This window comes from Diceros bicornis, chromosome 37, assembly GCF_020826845.1.
Source record: "Diceros bicornis minor isolate mBicDic1 chromosome 37, mDicBic1.mat.cur, whole genome shotgun sequence".
Lineage (NCBI taxonomy): Eukaryota > Metazoa > Chordata > Mammalia > Perissodactyla > Rhinocerotidae > Diceros > Diceros bicornis.
Genome location: NC_080776.1, coordinates 27,554,385 through 27,571,311, shown reverse-complemented (window position 1 = coordinate 27,571,311; position 16,927 = coordinate 27,554,385). Strand labels below are relative to the sequence as shown.

Here is a 16,927-nt window from a genome sequence, read left to right as displayed (position 1 = left end):
AGTGCCCACAGATGCCCGGCTTGCTCTGGTTCAGGGGGCAAGGCTTGTGCTGCCCCAGCCGCATCCTAGGAGCCTAGGTGGTGGCTGCCTCCCCCAGGCTGCCGTTCCTTCCGTAGTGGCCGCAGGTCCTGGCCCTCCCTCCTCCGTTCACACCCCACTCCCCAGTGGGGCCCAGACAGGCCCTCTGCCGAATACTTGTCCCCAGATCTGTCACAGCAAAGGTGTCTGGCTGAGCCCACCGAGGGTCCCTCAGAGGGGAAAGGGTGAGTCACCTATCGGGCTCTTGGAGACAAGCCGGCACCAGCCCCTACCCCTCTGCCATGGGAAGCCCAGCCCCTGCTTTTTGGAGTTCTGGACAGTCCTGGCACCTCACCCAGGGTGGGGAGTCTCATGGTGATGGCGGGCTGTTAGCAGCATTTTCTTTTTCAGGGCCCTACCACAGCCCCCAGCCCTCCTTGGGAAGGGTGGCGCTCTGGCAGGGGCACCCTGCCCACCCCCGGAAGAGGGAGGGAATCTTAATTGGGTGAGGAAAGACTTGAGCTGTCTCTATTTTCATTTAAACAACCTGCCTTGTAACAAAACAAGTCGGGAAGGAAAGACTGATCCATGGAGAGTTGAGCAGCTCTGGGCCACAGCTCAAGTGCGCCCCCTGGAGGCCTCCCCAGGACGACCCAGGCAAGCAGGCAGGCTTAGCCAGCCTGAGGGAGGGCATCCTAAATGTTGTGGGAGAAGGGGTGACAGTGTGAGATGCGCTGTGACAGATCATCCAGGCAGGGCCATTGGGTGAGATGGCTGACTGCAGAAGGAGCTCTGAGGCTGGCCGGGAACGTGGGGTCTAGATGGCCTCCCCCGCCAGGCAGGTCACCAGAATGAGCTCATCGAGACAGTGGCAGCTGTGAAGAGCCCGCCTGGGGGGTGGCTGAGAGATAAATGCCACTCCCCTTCTGTCTCAGTCAGCTTGGCCACCAGGACAGAACACCTCAGGCTGGGGGTCTAAACAACACACATTTACTGCTCATAGTTCTGGCGGCTGAGGCCCAACGTCAAGTTGCTGGCAAATTCGGTTCCTGGCTGGCAAACGGCTGCCTTCTCATGACCTCACATGAAGTTCTGTTCTCTCTCCTCACAGGACACTAATCCCACCATGGGCCCCCCTCATGACCTCATCTAACCCTAATCACCTCCCAAAGGCCCCACCTCCGATTATGATCACATGGGGGTTAGGGCTTCGACATACAAATTTTGGGGGGACACAACTCAGTCCATAGCACCCTCCCTCCCTACCAGCTGGTCAGGCATGCCCCAGGGGTCACTCCCGCAGGCTGTCAGGCCAAGAGTCCCCTCACGAGGGTCCCCGCTGAGAATGTCAGCGGGTTGACAGAGTCTTTATCCAAACAGACACTATTGAGCGAGGGGGAAAGGGGCAGCTAATGATAAGTATGGTGGACAGCAGGAGTGACTGGGTGCGGCGGGTGCGGCTGTGTCTCCAGACCACGCGGGGAGGGCCTGCTGTCTGGCTGTGGACAGTGTGCTTGGCACACGGCCTCCTGCTGTCAGCTCCATGGGGTCCGCCTCGGCTTTGGAGGGCAGCCTCACCCATGGTGACACGGGAGGGGTGGCCTGCTCGGGAGACTGAGCCAGGCAGGGTGTAAACACCCAGCATTTCAGCCCCACGTGGGACACTGGACGCTCCAGAGCTCCCTGGCGGGGTGCCGGGGTGAGCTAGCAGCAAGTCAGACTTTCTCCTCCTTCCCTTATAAACAGCTTGCACCCCAAACTTGTTTCAGCGTCTGCCTCTGGAGAATCCAACGCGAGTCCAAGAAAAGTTGAGACCGTGGGGTTTGGAGCTGGTCACTCACTGCCCACTGGCAACGAGGACCTGCCTCCGGTGGCAGGGAGACGGTGGCCCCTGGCAAAGGTGGCAGTTCTGTCCCAACTAATTGCTAAATTTGCTCCGGTGTTGAGCTGGAAGGTGCCTGGGGAAGCGGATGTGCCGGCGGGCCCTGCACACTGTGAGTTTGAGATATAGGACAAAGAGGGCCTCCAAGGGTGCCGGAGCCCAGGTAGCCGGAGACCAGGTGTGAGAAGGTCTTGGGGCACTCGCAAAGAAGCTCTGGTGGAGAGAACCAGGCCTGGGACCCACCGACTGAAGAGGTGGCTGGGCCCCAAGAGGAGGGACCCTTCCCCACAGCAAGTGCTCATGACAGAGACCCCCCCTGATGCCCCCCACCCCCAGTGTGACTACAGCTCTCTACTTGGTGGCTGTGCACCAGGAGAGGGAGAGGGACGTCCAGACATCTGAGAACCACTGGGCACACAGGTCTTGAGCTGACACCGACCCGGGAGTGTCCTCATGGGCCCTGTCAGGTTGGGACATGTGAGAGGCAGTTAATAATGGAGCTTTGCCAGGACCGGCTCACAGTGGGCCCACAGGGTCACTTCCTGATCTCCACGCATATAACGGGGATTGACACAAGAGGATGACCTACACCCTCACTGGGGTCAGAGATATCACAGTTGGGAAAGCCAAGTGGGAGACTGAAACTATCACCCCCACCCAGACAGCAAATGAAAAAATGGTACTGCGAGGGAGCTCAGAGATTAAGACCACTCTCAGGGCTCTGAGGATGCAGGCGTGGTGCTCCCATCACATCTCGATGTGATTCAGTGTGGCCCCAGGGGGTTCCTGGAGGACGACTGCATGCTGAGGGGCAGCTCCGGTCCAGATCACTGAGGCCGCAAGTACAGGTGTGCTGCCATGATGGAATAAGTCAGGAAAGATCAGAAACAGCTCACATGCGTGTGGAACGGATAAAAGGCACTGGCAGTTTTTTTCCAAGAACCTCTGTCACAATAGAGGATAAAGTGACCCAACTGGCTAGACGCCCCAGATTACGTCGACGACGTGGTGATGATTGAGTCGGAGGACCAAGAAGTGGCAGGAGACAAACCAGGCCAAGATTGGGGCCTGTTGCATCAGAAATGGTTAGGGGTCCAGGAGTCCAGGGGTCAGAGGCCTACAGGGACATCCCCTTCCAAGTCAAGAGCATATGACTGCATCTGGCACCTCCTACCAGAAAGAAGCACGAGGCCGCAGGGGTTTCTCCATACCTGGGAAGCCCATTTGGCGGGTGTACCAGACGATTGGAAGGCAGCCAGGGGAGGTGGGCCCAGCATGGGTGGGGGGAGGCACCAATCTGCTTCTGGGCTGGCTCTCTCCTGCTCCTGTCCTGGGGCGTGCCTTGTGCGCCCACTCCTCCTCCTCAACTCTCTCAACTTTTCTGCTCGCTACCTGCCAGCTCCTCCTCCAAACCAGCACTGCCACCTCACAGGCCACCTGGTCCCCCTTCCAGAGGCTGTGGTCATCCATAGTCTCAGCAGCACCCACCCAGCAGGGCGGAGAGCCCTCTCGCTCCCTCACTGAGAGCTGATTCAGCCACCGGCTACTTGACAGAAGACATGTGCAGGCTGCTAAGTGCTCCCGCGTATTTACAAAGTTACATCCTAGAAACGTCTCAGGTAAATAGTTCTAAACAAGACTGCTTGAGGTATGCTCTTGCCTGCCCTAAGGCCTCTCTGTGGAGCCAGGAGAGACGAGGTGGAGGGTCTCTGGGAAGCTCTGTGGGACAAAGAGGCCCCACTGAGGTGTTCTTGCCCCTCCTGCAGCACCTGCTCGACTCCAGGGCTGCCTCTCCAGGACGGGGGCTCTTCACCCGGTCCCCCAGGCAGGTGCAGCTGCCCAGCTCAGGACCAGCCGCCGCAGCACTGAGGCTGGCAGCACTGTGCAAGGATGTCGTGGGCCACCGGGGGTCCCCTCGGAGCCCCCATCACCCGAGCTGACACACAGGGCCATCCAGTTAGGTTTTCATCACCGCCATAAAGGAGGCCTGCGAGAGGAGAGACGGTGAGGTCTGAGCAGTGGCTGCCCTGGACGGTGGGGGGAAGGAAGGCCTGCCCTCCTCCTGCGCCCACCGGCACGGCCAGGGGCTGTGACCGCAGCCCCAGCTTCTCAGCCCCTTAGAAGCTCTGCTCAGTGGCTCTCATGGGAAGAGACAAAGCTGCCTCATGTCCCAGGGCACCAGGCAGCCCAAGACAGAGCAAGCTGGGCCGGCCCCTCCCCGGCCGCAAACATACCTCCTGGAGGAGCTGCCCCAGCATTTCCTGGCTGTGAATGGACTGCCTGTGGGAGAGAGCACCATGGTCAGCCCTCCTGGCCCTCCCTGCACACTCAGAGGGCAACCACATGCCCAGCCCATCACGCACTCTCCTCCCACAGGCGGACAGGCAAGGAAGAGTCCCAAGGCACGCGTGTCTGCCTGTGGTCTCTGCCAGGACAGGTAAGAACTGGGCATGGGGCAGGCAGGAGGGACTAAGATACTGAGGACCGCAGCCCCCTCCATGGCCCCAAGCCCCACCTGTCTATCCTGGTGGCTATGGTCACCGTGAAGTCCCCCTCTGTGTCTGGCAGGTAGGTGGAGGGCACAATCCTGTAGGTCCCAACAGACAGGTGGCAGAGCCGGCTCACTTCCTGGGCGTAGCAATGTGGCACACAGCTCAGCAGAGGCTCCTGGAGCAGCAGGGAGGGTGCACCCTGGCTCCCACCATCCACCGGAACCTGGGGGAGACCTGCGCTCAGACTTGGTGGGCCCGCCCGTGGGGCAGGTTGAGTTTCTTGCGGCCGCCAAGGTATGCTCTTCTTCCTCAGCCTCAGGGCAAACTCCCTTTCCCAGGCCAGAAGCAGCCCCTGCTGGGGGGGACGCCCCAGGTCATGAAGAGCCTGGTGCAATCTGCTTGGATCTTGTGCCCAGTCCCAGGCCCTCCCGTGTCACACACGCCCCCTTTTCCAAGGAGGAAGAACCAGGAAAGCTGGACTCGCCACTCACCGAGGCCCCACCACCGTTGCCAAGAGGCCCTGCTGGGGGCCAGGCAGCCCCGTCAGGTGCCCACGTCTGGGGGACCACCAGACTCACCAGTGCCCAGGGCCTTGTCCTGAGAGTCATCTGACGGGACCCAGCACTGGCAGGCAGCCTGGGGTAGGGCAAGGCCCCAGGGTGTGCCTTGAGCTCTCCAGGAGCTGAATGGCTCCGCCCGCCCAAGGGTACAGAACCTTCTCAATCAGAGAAAATCCTACGCTCCCCCTCAAATCACCTGTACTCCAGGCTAAGTGTGCCCACCCCCACGACAGATCCTGGGACACAGCTCCAGGTCATACTCCTGGCCCATGCCCTCCTCAGGGCACCTGCCAGTTCACCAAGCCTGTCTTGAAGTGGGGTCCCCAGAACCAGCACATCTGCATGTGGCCAGGGAAGCGGTATCATCTCCACGGGATCCAGGCCTGTGACCTCTGACCTCTAGCATGTCACCTCTCCCCCTTGTGCAACTACAGGTCTGCTAAGCGAGTCTGAGCATTGTGGGTAAGAAGGAGAGCAGAATGAAGGCAAGGAAGGCACTCTGGTGGCATTTCTGACGTACGGACCTTCCTTTGCATCTACACAACCTAGCAACCAGGGAGTGAGAGCGCCCCAGCCCCCACCGGCCACCTGGAGGCAGCACTCCGCTGCTGCCGGGTCCCCTGGGCTCATACTCCGTTCTAGGCTAAAAGTAGGGATAACCGCCACACTCTGCAGCCCGAGTTCCTGGAAGCCACCTCTTCTCTTCCACCTGCCTGGGATTCAGGTCCTGCCTGCACTGCTGAGCCCACTGCGGCCTCACCTGCAGGTAAGGTGACCTTGGGGCTCCCTTGCAGCCCCTTACCCATCTGGCTTTGTCTTTTCTTCCTGATCTGAAAATCCTCTGGGCAGCACCACTGGGCAGAATGTCTGTCTGTCAGGCCTCTGGATACCTTAGTGAGCATGGGCTCTCCTCCCTCCCTCCTCTGCTCCTCCCCAGGAGCCCACACCATCCTTCCTCCTGGCTCACAGCCGGCACCCACTCCCGGAGCAGTGGCCTCAGCGGTATGGGGCACTGGGGAAGGGCGGGGTTCAGGTGGCTTTGGGGCAGCTCCTGGTGCACAACCACTCCATGGTGCATGCCATCAGGTCTCCTGGGTGGGGGGAGCGGTTCTGGGGAGAACTGACCTCGGGACACAGCTGTTTTGAGACAAGGAGAGTGGACAAGGGGCTGCCTGAGGTGACCCGTGACCCCCAGTGAATTAGAGACTTTATGAAACCTAGAAATGAGTCTTGCACATGATCAGCCAGCTTGGCCCACATGCCCAAACGACCAAGTCCGGGCTTCTGTGTCACACCCAGCCATCTGCCATAGACACAGATCCTCTGAGGGGCCCTTCCCTCACCCACCCCTCGCCCTGTCCTGCTTGGCCTGGCTCACAGTCCCACCGCCCCCAGGAACGTGAGGAGCTTGCCTGGAAGATGTGGAAGCCGATGGGGTGGTACTTGCTGTTCCGGCAGTGCTGGTGTAGAGTGATTCGGACACAGCGGGGGCCCGTGCCCTCAGAGACCGAGAAGGGGAAGCAGGGGTTGGTGGGGTAGGAGGCAAAGTTCCTGCTGCCCCCTGCCGTCTGGCCGATTCTCCATGAGCCCTGAAGTCGCACAGTCTCCCACTCCCCAGCGGGCAGGGCCTCCCCAGGGGCAGGGCTCTTTGTCGCCGGCTTGATGGCACTGACAGGAAAGACAAGCACAGGAGGGCGGCTGGCAGCATGTTCCGGGCCGCCTGGGTCACAGGCACAGATACACACCCTGAGGAAATGACCGGGCCCTGCTTGCCCCTCACCTGAGGGAGATTCTCCCGCTAGAGAAGACCCGGAGCAGGAACTGCCCTGGCACGTCCTTCAGGAAGGTGCTGGGGACAGCCAGGTAGTAGCCTGAGGAGAGCTCACAGCGCAGGTGGACCTCCCGGTCGTACGCATGGCACACGGTGCCAGCCACAGGCGGTGCAGACAGGACCCTGGGCAGGCTGACTCGTCGCTTCTCCACCTGCGGAGAGGAGGCTTGCAAGCGAGTGTACCTGGGACCCGCCAGCCCCTGCTCCCAGCAGAAGGGCCTCTCCTCCAACAGTTACCAGGTGAAGGCAGCCAGGCCTGTGGTCCCTCCCTGCCTCGTAGGGCCTGGCTGGAAATGCCCACGAACCGGGGCGGTCACTTAGCCCTTGGGTCAGTGGCTCTGTCCCAGATGTGAGCCTGCAAGTCCTGCTGCTCTGGGAGAAAACAGACAAATCTAGACAGAGCTGTGCCCCAAAAGGCACCCGGCTATACAAGCTGGGGGCTGCAGGACAACAGGCTTGTGGCCACTTCTTCTGCAATAGGAAAGGAACATAACATAGGCCACACCCACAAAGGGACAGGGAACAGTGTGATGCGGGTTGTGAGACCTCGTCAGGACATACAAGATTAAAGACCACCAGCTGGGCAAGCACACAGGCAGCACATCCCTTGCCAGCCACGCCCCTGTTCCCTCAGGAGAGCAGGACAGGTATCTAGGTGTCTGCATCGGTGCCACAGCCTGATCCTTGGACAATCCCCGGGGATCAGAACATTACCATCCCCATTTTGTAGGGAGGGGACTTGGGGAGGCAGGGAAGGGGAAGTGACCTCTTGAGGTCACATGGGAAGTGGCAGAGTTGGGCTCTGGCCCTGGGCTGGCTCCTCAGCAGTGGTCCTAAGACCCCTGCTCACAGAGAAGAGCACAGCCAAGAGCCCACCAGCCCCAGTCCCTCCTGCAGGCTCTGTCAGCGGCTGCTTTTTTTTTGACCCTTTGGCCAGCAGACACACTCCGGGCAGGGCGGGAGGGAGCCGAGTCCTGTGGACTCAGATCACAGTTGGGTCTGTGGGAGCACCAGCAGGCGCCTGACTCCACGGGACAACCTGGGGAGGTGGGGGCACGTGGGGCTCTTGGCGGTGACGAGTGTCCCGGCACCACAGCTCCTGGGACTCAGACCTCCCAGGGCTTCCATGGCCCCATCCTCGCACCCCACTGAGCAGGAAGCCAGGCCTGGGGGGAGTTACCTTCCAGATATGCAGTCCCACAGCCTGGTAGTCCTTGCCTGGGAAGCTCTCTGGGCTCCACGAGGTACAGCCGGCCCCTGCCGGAGCCCGGGCCCGGCCTGCCCAGTCTGCCGTGCGCCTCCTGGGCCTCTGCAGGACGGCAACGTACACCTCACTCGGCTCTGAGACCCGCAGCCAGAACTTGGGGTTGCTGGGAAAGCCGCTGTTGTTCCGGCAGCCTCCTGCCGACTGCCCCTTGACCCAGGCCCCGGGCAGCTCCTGAGTGTGACACAGTACCTTCTCTAGGGCAAGAAATGCCACACGTCAGCTCGGGAACGGGCGCCCACGGTGGCTCTTCGCCAGCCTCGCTAACACCAGCAACAGCCACAGAAAGCCAGAACCCTCCACAGGCCCTGTCTCCCACCACCTCAAGCTGCCTGGGACAGGAGGAGATGGGACAATCTCTCTGTACTGAAGAAGAGCAAAATGGGGCCTGGGGCAGGGCTGTGCCCGGGAGCTGCCACAGTGGGGGCCGACGCCTGCTCAGCCCTCTGACTCCAGAAGGCCAAGTCCAAGTCCACTAGACCTGATGCCCCTCCATGAAAGCCTGCCCCAGGGAATGCCCCCTGCTCAGGGCCCGTTACCTGAGTAGAGGCTCTGCAGGTGGCCGGCCTCGGTGACGGGGTAGCCAACGGTGACTTCATCAAACTCCCGGAGGAACTCCTCCTCCTCCACCCAGAACTCCCCCTCCTGGAGCTGGGACAGCAGCTCGGCCTCATCTGCTGGGTCCACTCGGCTCCACCCTTCGCCCCTGAAAGGAAACTCACTTCAGCGGAGGCATCTCAGCTAAGAGCTGACAGCACTACCTGAGGAGTGGGGCGGGAGGGGACCTGACGGGGTTCCGAGAGCCCTGTGGCCCTGCCAGCCCCTTGATGGCCTGGCTCCACGGCCCCCTTCCCATGCTCACAGGGGCTCCGTGACTGGACCATCCACCTCCAGAGCCCCCCTTCTTCCCTCAGACGGGCACCTCACCAGGGCTGAGCAGGAGAACGAAGGACGTTTGCCCTATCACCTCTGGTGGACTCGGGAGGAAGTGTCGGGTCACTAATCTGGGGCCCAGCTAAGGGGAGTTGTCTCAGCACCCTCGTTCAGTCCAGGTCCCCAGTGCCAGTGAGGGGTCGTAAAGTGGGGCTAAGCACCATGGCGCAGGCATCTCATAGGGCCCTGTCACCCACAGCCTGACTGGGTATCTACCATTCCGTGGGCACCCTCAAGAGAGGACCCCAGGCTCCAGGGCTGTCTGGGGCCAAACAGAGAACACGGCAGCCCACAAGCAGGCGCCAGGTGGGCTTTGCTGGAGACCAACCAAGCACTGTCCTGACCACCAGAAATGACCACGGCACAAGCAGGCACACACGGTAGCAATGGCTCCTGGCTGCCACTCAAGGCTTCACACCCTTTCCCCACCAACGGTAGCGCGGTGCTGATCCACAGTACAGCCTTTGCCCGTACTCACCCCTCTCTCCAGGGCCCCTGCCAGCACCGCCGGCCCCAGGGGTTCTGGATCCGCAGCAGCAGGACACTCTGACCGGCCCGACCCTGGAGTTCTCGCAGATCCGAGACAATGAAGGCATGAAACTCCCCCAGCTCCCTGGCACCTGGGCAAAAAACAGCTGTCACGGGCAGGGAGTCCCCAAGCTGAGCAGACAGAGAGGTCAGTCTCCTTCCCCAGGAGATGCTCCAGCCCACCTGACTGTGGCCGCACAGGCACCCGACCCCACGGACCACCAGCAGCTCCTTTCCCGACTGCTCTGGGCAAGTCTGCTCACGAGTGGCCTTCGTCAGTGTAGAGCCATAGCAAAGGACCTGGGTCTTGACTGGCTCAGTTGCCACCAGGCCTGGCAAGTCATTCCCACCTCTGGGCCTCGGTCCTTACCTGGAAGGACGAGGGAGGATGGCCGGCCCACATGGCAGCATAGGACTATGGCCTGGAGCAGGGCCGGTCCTCACATGTGCTGCTACAGCATTGTCACTGATGGGTCAGTGACCACCAAGAACAAGGGAAACCTCCTTTGGCAAGGCCGGTGGGGGAGGCGGACGGTCGGGCAGTGTCTGACCAGACCCCAATGGGAGGACTGGAGGCCCAGAGGGGAAATCACTACACGTGGCCAGAGACCTTGGCACAAACAGACACAGATAGAGACTGGCACCCCACCTGGGGAGGAGGGACAGGGGTCCAGAGAGGAGAAAAGATCTCTGGGAATGTCTTGAAGAGCTTTATTTAGGACGGCCTTGTAGCTCCACTCCTGCCCGGCCACTCCAGGGGCTCCAGGGGCCCGGCAGCAGCCCAGTTCTTTCTCTGAGGGTTTCTCCAAAGCCTGAAGTGCCAAGAATTCGCCCGGCCCCACCCTGGGGGCAGCTGATGTGAAATAGGCCAGCCCCTCACCTCTGGGGAGGCTCTGAGGCCGCATGGCTCTCTGTGGGCTCCCCTCACGCCCGAAATGTGCCGTGAACCCTGTCCCAGGGTCTGCCTGTGGGGAACCCAGAGCAGGCCCGTGCCAACTTTCACACACGTGCTGGGGCAGCGTAACTGTCAACATGTGTCAGTTTATTTCAATGTTCATATTCTTGGACCAAAAATCCCATTATGAAAATAATCCTAAAAATGAAAACTATTATGCATAAAGATGTTCACTGTGATGTTATTTATAATAGCATCAAATTGGAAAACCCTTAAACATCCAACATTAAGGGAAGGATTAAGAAAACTATGGCAGACCTACTAATGAAATAAGATGTTGACAAAGTTTGGGTAACAACATAGAAAATGGTCTATAATAGAAAATGTAAAACATACATGCGTTCACGAAAAAACACTGAGAAAGTGCACTAAAAAGTCAAGTGGTTATGTTTGAATGTTTTTTTTCTTTCAACAACCTTTCTTTAACAAGCGTATCTATTACTAAAATGAAAACCTGACTGTTGATTTTGCCAGGTGACCAGCCAGGCCAGAGATGGTGCCACCTCCCACCTCCTAGACCGTCTCCACATGGCAGTTACCACAACACAGGCTCCTGTCTTGCTCGAGTGGCAAGTCCTGGTCAAAGGAAAAAGGGACACTTTCCTCTGGAGAAGCAGGGACCGCAGGGGAAGGTCACACACCCAGACACCAGCTCTGAAGGACAAATGCCCTGCTCACTACAATAAAAGTTCCTGTGTGCCTACAGGAGGCCTCGAGGGCGCAGGTGTGCAGGCCCCCACACCACCTCCCGCCTCACCTGCTCTAGGGCTGAGCACCGAGCAGCTTATCAGACACCGGTCCTTCAGGCTGAGCAGCTGCCGACAAGTCCTGTGTTCTGATCCCCCAGGCCTGTCCTGTTGGTCACTGGTTCTTGCCAAATCCTTCAGGTTCCACCTTTCTGCCAGGCCACCAGTTAGGTCCACCAGGGCATCCGCCACCTGCCCTGCCCACAGGTGCTCATAGGACCCATAGACCCTAGGGAGACAACCACAAGCGAGTGAACTCTGGCATTGGGGCGTGGCTCCCTGCCTCTTTTCTATCCCCATGGCCTATGACACCCCAAAATCATCTTCTCACCCACCGCTTCGATCGCTTCTCTTTACTCCCCTCTCTTTACCTCCCACCGAGTCCAGACACACTCCTGCCTTCATTTGCTCTAATGCACAGGGTCCCGGCAGCACCCTGCTGCCTCCACCCACATGCAGAACCTCTCCTGCCTCCAGGGGCCACACAAGCGTGAGGGGTATGGGGCACAGAGGCTGTGAACTCCTCTATCTCTCAGGAGCAAACCCCACAGCCCGACCGGCCATCAGATGCAGGGACTCACTCACACAGACCTCACCAGCAGGCTCTCCTCACTTCCTCTGCGCAAAGGCCTGCCTATCAGTGCAGCCTCTTTTGGCAAGACGATCAATGTACTCTAAGAGGGGAGTTCTTCAATTCAGATCTGGGGAGGGCCACGGTCAGCCAGGACCAAGGGAAACAGTACTGACACCTAGGTGGCCTCACTGCTCCCCAACGACTTGCAAAGAGGTCACCTGTCCCTAACGGTAAAAAGAAATAGATGGAAACATCTTTCCTGCTGGGCTTTGAGGAGGGAGAAAGGAGAATCCTCTTTTTGGAAGTGAGAGCTTCATGCCTGACCTTGAAATGAGGGCAGGGAAGAGGGAGTGGGCACAGCCAAGTCTCAGTTTCTGTCTCTGGACAGTCAAGCCCACCCCAGGACTGGCCGCCTGACCCTAGAACCAACAAGGGCGCTGACGCCCAGGGAGAGCGGAGATGTGCTTCTTGCGGGCAGCAAAGCACGGCCGTGGCCCCCAGCCCAGCCCGGCCCCTCCAGACTCCAGCGTGCGTACTTGGCATAGACCTTCTCCAGCAAGGGAAGCCAGAACACATCCTCTCTCTGGCACCGGGAGAAGCAGAGTCTCCCTGCAAGACAAGGCAGACGGTCATCTATGGTCACCTCCACCCAGCGTCCAAACTGCCAAATTCGACAGGTGAAGGAGCCACGGTACGTCTGGTCGAGCCAGCCCGGCTGTCCTGGAGGAATGACCTACCGCGCACGGGGAAAGGCAAAAGGAGACCATGAGAGACAAACATCGTGCGGTGCTTCCCAAGCGTCCTAACCAGAGCGTGACGGTGGCCGAGCCATTCCTCTGCACCCTGCAGTTCTGCAAAGGAGTGTACCTTACTGCACACCTAGATGTCCGTGCTCACGGAAAACCCGATCACTGGACAGAAAAGCAACAGACCTTTCAATAAATACTGTAGGACCACACTGAGGGAGCCAAGTGTCTCCAAAAGCTTAAAGTCAACCACTATGTCCTAATGTCCCAAATAAGCACTTGACCTGAATCTAAAACCAACGGGACTTCTACAGGCACGAGTGACCCAATTCTTGACAGAGCTGGCTGCCTCCGGAGCTCTGCCAGCGCCTGGAGCCAATGTGCTCACTGCTGGGTCTGCTGTTCTGACCCAACGTGGAGGGACGGTGCGGGCTTTCCACCTAGACGGACTCGTTTGGTCCTGGATCTGCCACTCACTAGCTGGAAACATGACGACAATCGTTTTAGTGCCCTCATTTGTAAAAAAGGGTCAAAGTTGGCAAGGCCTGTGAGGATGAAAGCCAGTGACTGCGATGTTCGGAGCTTGGGGCCTGGGGACACAGGAGGAGCTCTGAACGGGGTCAGCACTGTCAGTGTTGTTGCATTAGTCAGTAACACCTAGCAACGAGTCAAACAGAAAGCCGTGAACGCTCCTGGGGAAGGAATCTGAGCAGGCCTTCTATGCCTGTGGCAACTGCCTAGCATCAGAAACAGTTTTAATCACGTTTCACCAATTTATATTCAAAATCTGTAAAAAAAAAATCAACTAGCTAAGGAAACTTATTCCAAAGCAGGGGCCTAGGATCCCTCAGCAGACCCTTCCTAGTCTAGGCTGGCACGTTTGTCTTTGTATTTCAAATGCATGCCTCTGACTACAGGGGAACCCAGGGCTCAGGAGACAGCAGAGCAGGGCAGGAAGCACCCCCAGTGGACCCCTGCAGGAGAGGGGGCACTGCATCTGTGCCTCAGAGTGCCTACAGCCTGACAGCCCAGCTCTCTCTCTCCACTAACCACTCTGGGCAGCTGAGGCTGAGTCCCACAAAACGAGAGGTTCAGCTGCCTGGCCGCCCGCTTCCTTCCTGTGTTCGGCAGACAGGAAGACAAGAGCAGAAGAGAAATCTGCAGTGTCACAGACACCTGGTCCAGGAGGTGGCGGCTCTTCTGCAGGGCAGCGCAGGCGCACAGGAACCAGCAGTCCCCCAGCAGGCCTTGCTTCACCTGTCCTTCCTGTGGGTTATCTGGAAACAGCCGGGGCGTGGCACAAATTTCCTGAAATTATGAAAATAGTACAGAGTTACATCATGCTTGATGACTAGTCTTTAAAAGTAAGAACACAGGATTTAGGTGACAGTCGCTGGGGAGGAGATTTCTGGTCATCCACATTGCCTAGGAAGGGAGGAGAAGCAGCTGGTTTCTTGCAGCCACTATCCGTCAGCCCCTCCCGGCTCTGGATCACTCTGTCCAGCTCAGATTCTGGGGTCCCTGCCTCTGTCCACTTTCCTTAATTGGTAAAACCCCTGGATGAATCCTACCATCCCTCTTCTCGAAACTGCTAAATGTTGGTCTAGAAAATGGTTTCTCTTTAAAATTCAAAATGGCAAATCTCAAATGGGTCCTCTGTACTACCGGAAATCCTACTGTTTCTCTAAAGGGCTCAATTTCCCTTACTCCAGACTAGTTTATACATTTCCCTTTCTTCCTCTCTTCTCAAAACTTCCACGCCTCCCTTGCCCACACACCTCTGAGCTGAAGACTTCGCCTGATGCCTCATCAGAAGCCACCTGACCTGACCCCCTCTCCTGCTTTCAGAGTCTGGATTCCTCCCAGGACCCCCTCCATCTCCCACCTCCACAGGCAGAATCCCATCCGCATAAGGCATGAGAGAGAATCTCCCATCTTCTCTAAGATATTGTCCCTCGGCACAAGATTTCCCCTCTCGACTTCCTTTCACTGACAAATTTCTTGAAAGATCTGCCTCCCCATGTCCTTCCTCCAGCTCACTTTCAACATGGGCCCCTCTAGCTTCTGAGCCAATCATGCCCCCAACACCACTTTTACCAATGATACTTCTGTGTTGTCAAATCCCATGGGCATGTCTCTATCCTTGTCCTTCCCAACACTAGGCAACATCAGAAGAATGACTGTCCCCTGTCCCCAGCAGTCCTCTCTTGGCTTCCATGATTCTATGTGCCCCTGGCTATCCTTTCACCTCACTGCCTTCTGCTTCTCAAGTCTACCTGCCAGGGCACCTGTTCGAGCCCACTCAGATCCAAGCCCTCTCTTCTTCTCTACGCATACTTCCTCCCGGGTTCCTCTTCCACGCCCTGGACTGTAAGCCATCCACTACGCTCCCAATTCCCAGATCGAGCCTCTAGCCCAGATCTTCCTGAGCTCCCAACTCTCATATCCACCTGCCCACCGACAGCTCTGAGCAACACCCAACCCTAGATTCCCATCCCTAGCTCTCCCCACCTCCCAGTTTTCCCCAACACATCAAACCACCCAGTTGCTCAGGCTGGAAATCTAGGAGTCATTCTTGATCCCTCCTTTATCCTCATCCTCTACTTCCAATTGGTCGCTAAGACCTATCAATCCCCCTGCCAAAGTATTCCTCACCTCCATCCACTCCAGGGACCCATCCTAACCCTTGTCACACTAACTTGAGCCCCTTCATCTTTCTCCAGGACCACCGCAATGGCCACTTGCATTCTTACCCCGAAAATCCATTTCCAACTGGCAGTAAGAGTGAGCTTCTTAAACACAAATCCAATTAAATCACTCCTCTACCAAAAACCCTCTCATGGCCTCCCATTGCACCTAAAATCCAGTTTTTACCAAATTCCACTGGATCCTCATACTTTGCCCTTGTCAAACAGGCCCTCTCAGTGTGTCCCAAAGAGAGCATCTCACTCGCCAGAACCAAGCAGTTCTGGTTCTGTTCAAGGGCTGGTGGCCGTGCAGACATCTCCACTAAGACTGCGTACACTCAGAGAGGGCAGGCTTGTTCCTTGGGCAGTCTTATTCAGTAGATACACCATTTCTAAAGATATCAACATGGCACTAGGCCAGAGCATCCCTTTAAGCTGCCACCTTAAAGTGCTTACATCTGAAAATGCAGGTGCACAAAGCCCGGAACGGAAATTTGCAGAGCACAACGGCTTTGCCTCGTAGGCTCAGCCTGGCCCTTCCAGAAGAACGTGAGAGGACCTCACTGCCCGTGAGCAGTAGACACAAGCAAACACAAAAAACGGAACATGGTGGACCGCTCGTGGACAGAAAAGCCATGCAGACTAGAAGCCAAGTCTGATTACACGCCCTTAGAGCAGAGGAAAGGAAGTGGGGCTGGTGTGTGTCTGTTCAAATGCCCCCCTTGCTCTGCCTCGACTCTCCTGAATGGAGCTCTCACAGGTGGGGGCCACGAGCTCGGGGTCCAGCACATCCTGAGTGGGCTTGAGAGGGAGCTACAACTAGGGTTGGGAGCCTGGGACCCACTCCTGAGGACGGCGGCAGCAGACCCTGCTGACCAAATGCCCAGTCCCGGCTGACCCGGCCCCCCTCCCGCCGCTCTGGCTCGGTCCCCGCGCTCGCACCCGGGCAGGAAGCAGCGTCTAAAGACCCGGCTCGCGCCCCACCTGGGGACGCCTCCAAGTGATGTCCTCCCGGAACTGGGCCAGCGGCGTGGAGAAGCTGGAGAACAGCGAGGAGTCCGAGGCGGGGAAAGAGGCGTCCCGGAAGAGCTCCCTGGCCGGCGCCCGCATCTTGAGCGCCCGGGGCTCCCATGCAGCCCGCGCCCCGGCGCCGAGCGCGGCCGAGGGGCGCGCAGCCCGGAGGGAGGGCAGGTGGGCCCGGGTCCCTGGCCTGCCCGACGCTCCCCCGCCCGGCCGGGCTCTCTAGCCTCACGGTACCGGCAGTAAAGACCCGGCCCGCGCGCCGCCAGCTCTGTCGCCCCGGTAACCGCCGGGGGAGGGTCCCAGGCTGCAGCCAACCAGACGCGGTGATCCGAGTCACGTGACAGAACGGCCCAATCGCACACGAGGGTTGGGAAGTCGGGCCGGATTCCCCGCCCCAGGGGGCGTGGCTCCCGAGCTCTGCTATCGCGAGGCAGGGCCGTCGACCCGGCTGCAAGTCTCCTTCCGAACCGAGGCTCATACTGGAAGGTCGCTGGCGTCTTGTCCTCGGGTCGAGATGACTCGGGCCAGGGCGTCGGGTCGCTTGGACTCGCGGGCTTTTGGGGTTGAAGGAACTGACAGGCCGCCTCTGCCGAGGTCGGGTTGCGGACTACAAGTTTCAACATGCAGCGCTGCCTCCCAGCATGCGCCTCTCCTTCCGGCGCGCGCCAAGCCCGGCCGCCTGGTGTGG

At 58.8% G+C, this 16,927-nt stretch overlaps 1 protein-coding gene across 3 annotated transcripts; it reads right to left on the bottom strand.

The window, feature by feature from the left end:
• Positions 1 to 2,801: 2,801 nt before the first annotated feature.
• Positions 2,802 to 16,447, bottom strand: CAPN10 (calpain 10). Of its 3 annotated transcripts, none has more exons than XM_058533338.1 (12): positions 16,201 to 16,447; positions 13,706 to 13,837; positions 12,320 to 12,516; positions 11,221 to 11,438; positions 9,459 to 9,615; positions 8,587 to 8,753; positions 7,964 to 8,244; positions 6,733 to 6,935; positions 6,365 to 6,620; positions 4,416 to 4,615; positions 4,135 to 4,180; positions 2,802 to 3,887 (listed from the first exon to the last, which is right to left on the bottom strand). In XM_058533338.1, the coding sequence occupies exons 1-12, from the start codon at positions 16,324 to 16,326 to the stop codon at positions 3,858 to 3,860; spliced, it is 2,013 nt and encodes a 670-aa protein (XP_058389321.1). In that variant the 5' UTR covers positions 16,327 to 16,447; the 3' UTR covers positions 2,802 to 3,857. The 3 variants fall into 3 exon arrangements, with proteins under 3 accessions (XP_058389321.1, XP_058389322.1, XP_058389323.1); XM_058533339.1 differs by having other exon boundaries at positions 9,459 to 9,600; positions 16,201 to 16,445; XM_058533340.1 differs by lacking the exons at positions 13,706 to 13,837; positions 16,201 to 16,447 and adding an exon at positions 12,521 to 13,699 and having other exon boundaries at positions 12,320 to 12,392.
• Positions 16,448 to 16,927: the final 480 nt, after the last annotated feature.

Bases quoted from the DNA above. Each gene is read 5' to 3' on its own strand.
- CAPN10 (XM_058533338.1), bottom strand. From the start codon at position 16,326: ATGCGGGCGCCGGCCAGGGAGCTCTTCCGGGACGCCTCTTTCCCCGCC. The intron at 13,838-16,200 runs GTGGGGCGCGAG...TCATAATTTCAG, and splicing joins TCACTTGGAGGCGTCCCCAG to GAAATTTGTGCCACGCCCCG. The intron at 3,888-4,134 runs GTATGTTTGCGG...CTCCTCTCGCAG, and splicing joins TGGGGCAGCTCCTCCAGGAG to GCCTCCTTTATGGCGGTGAT.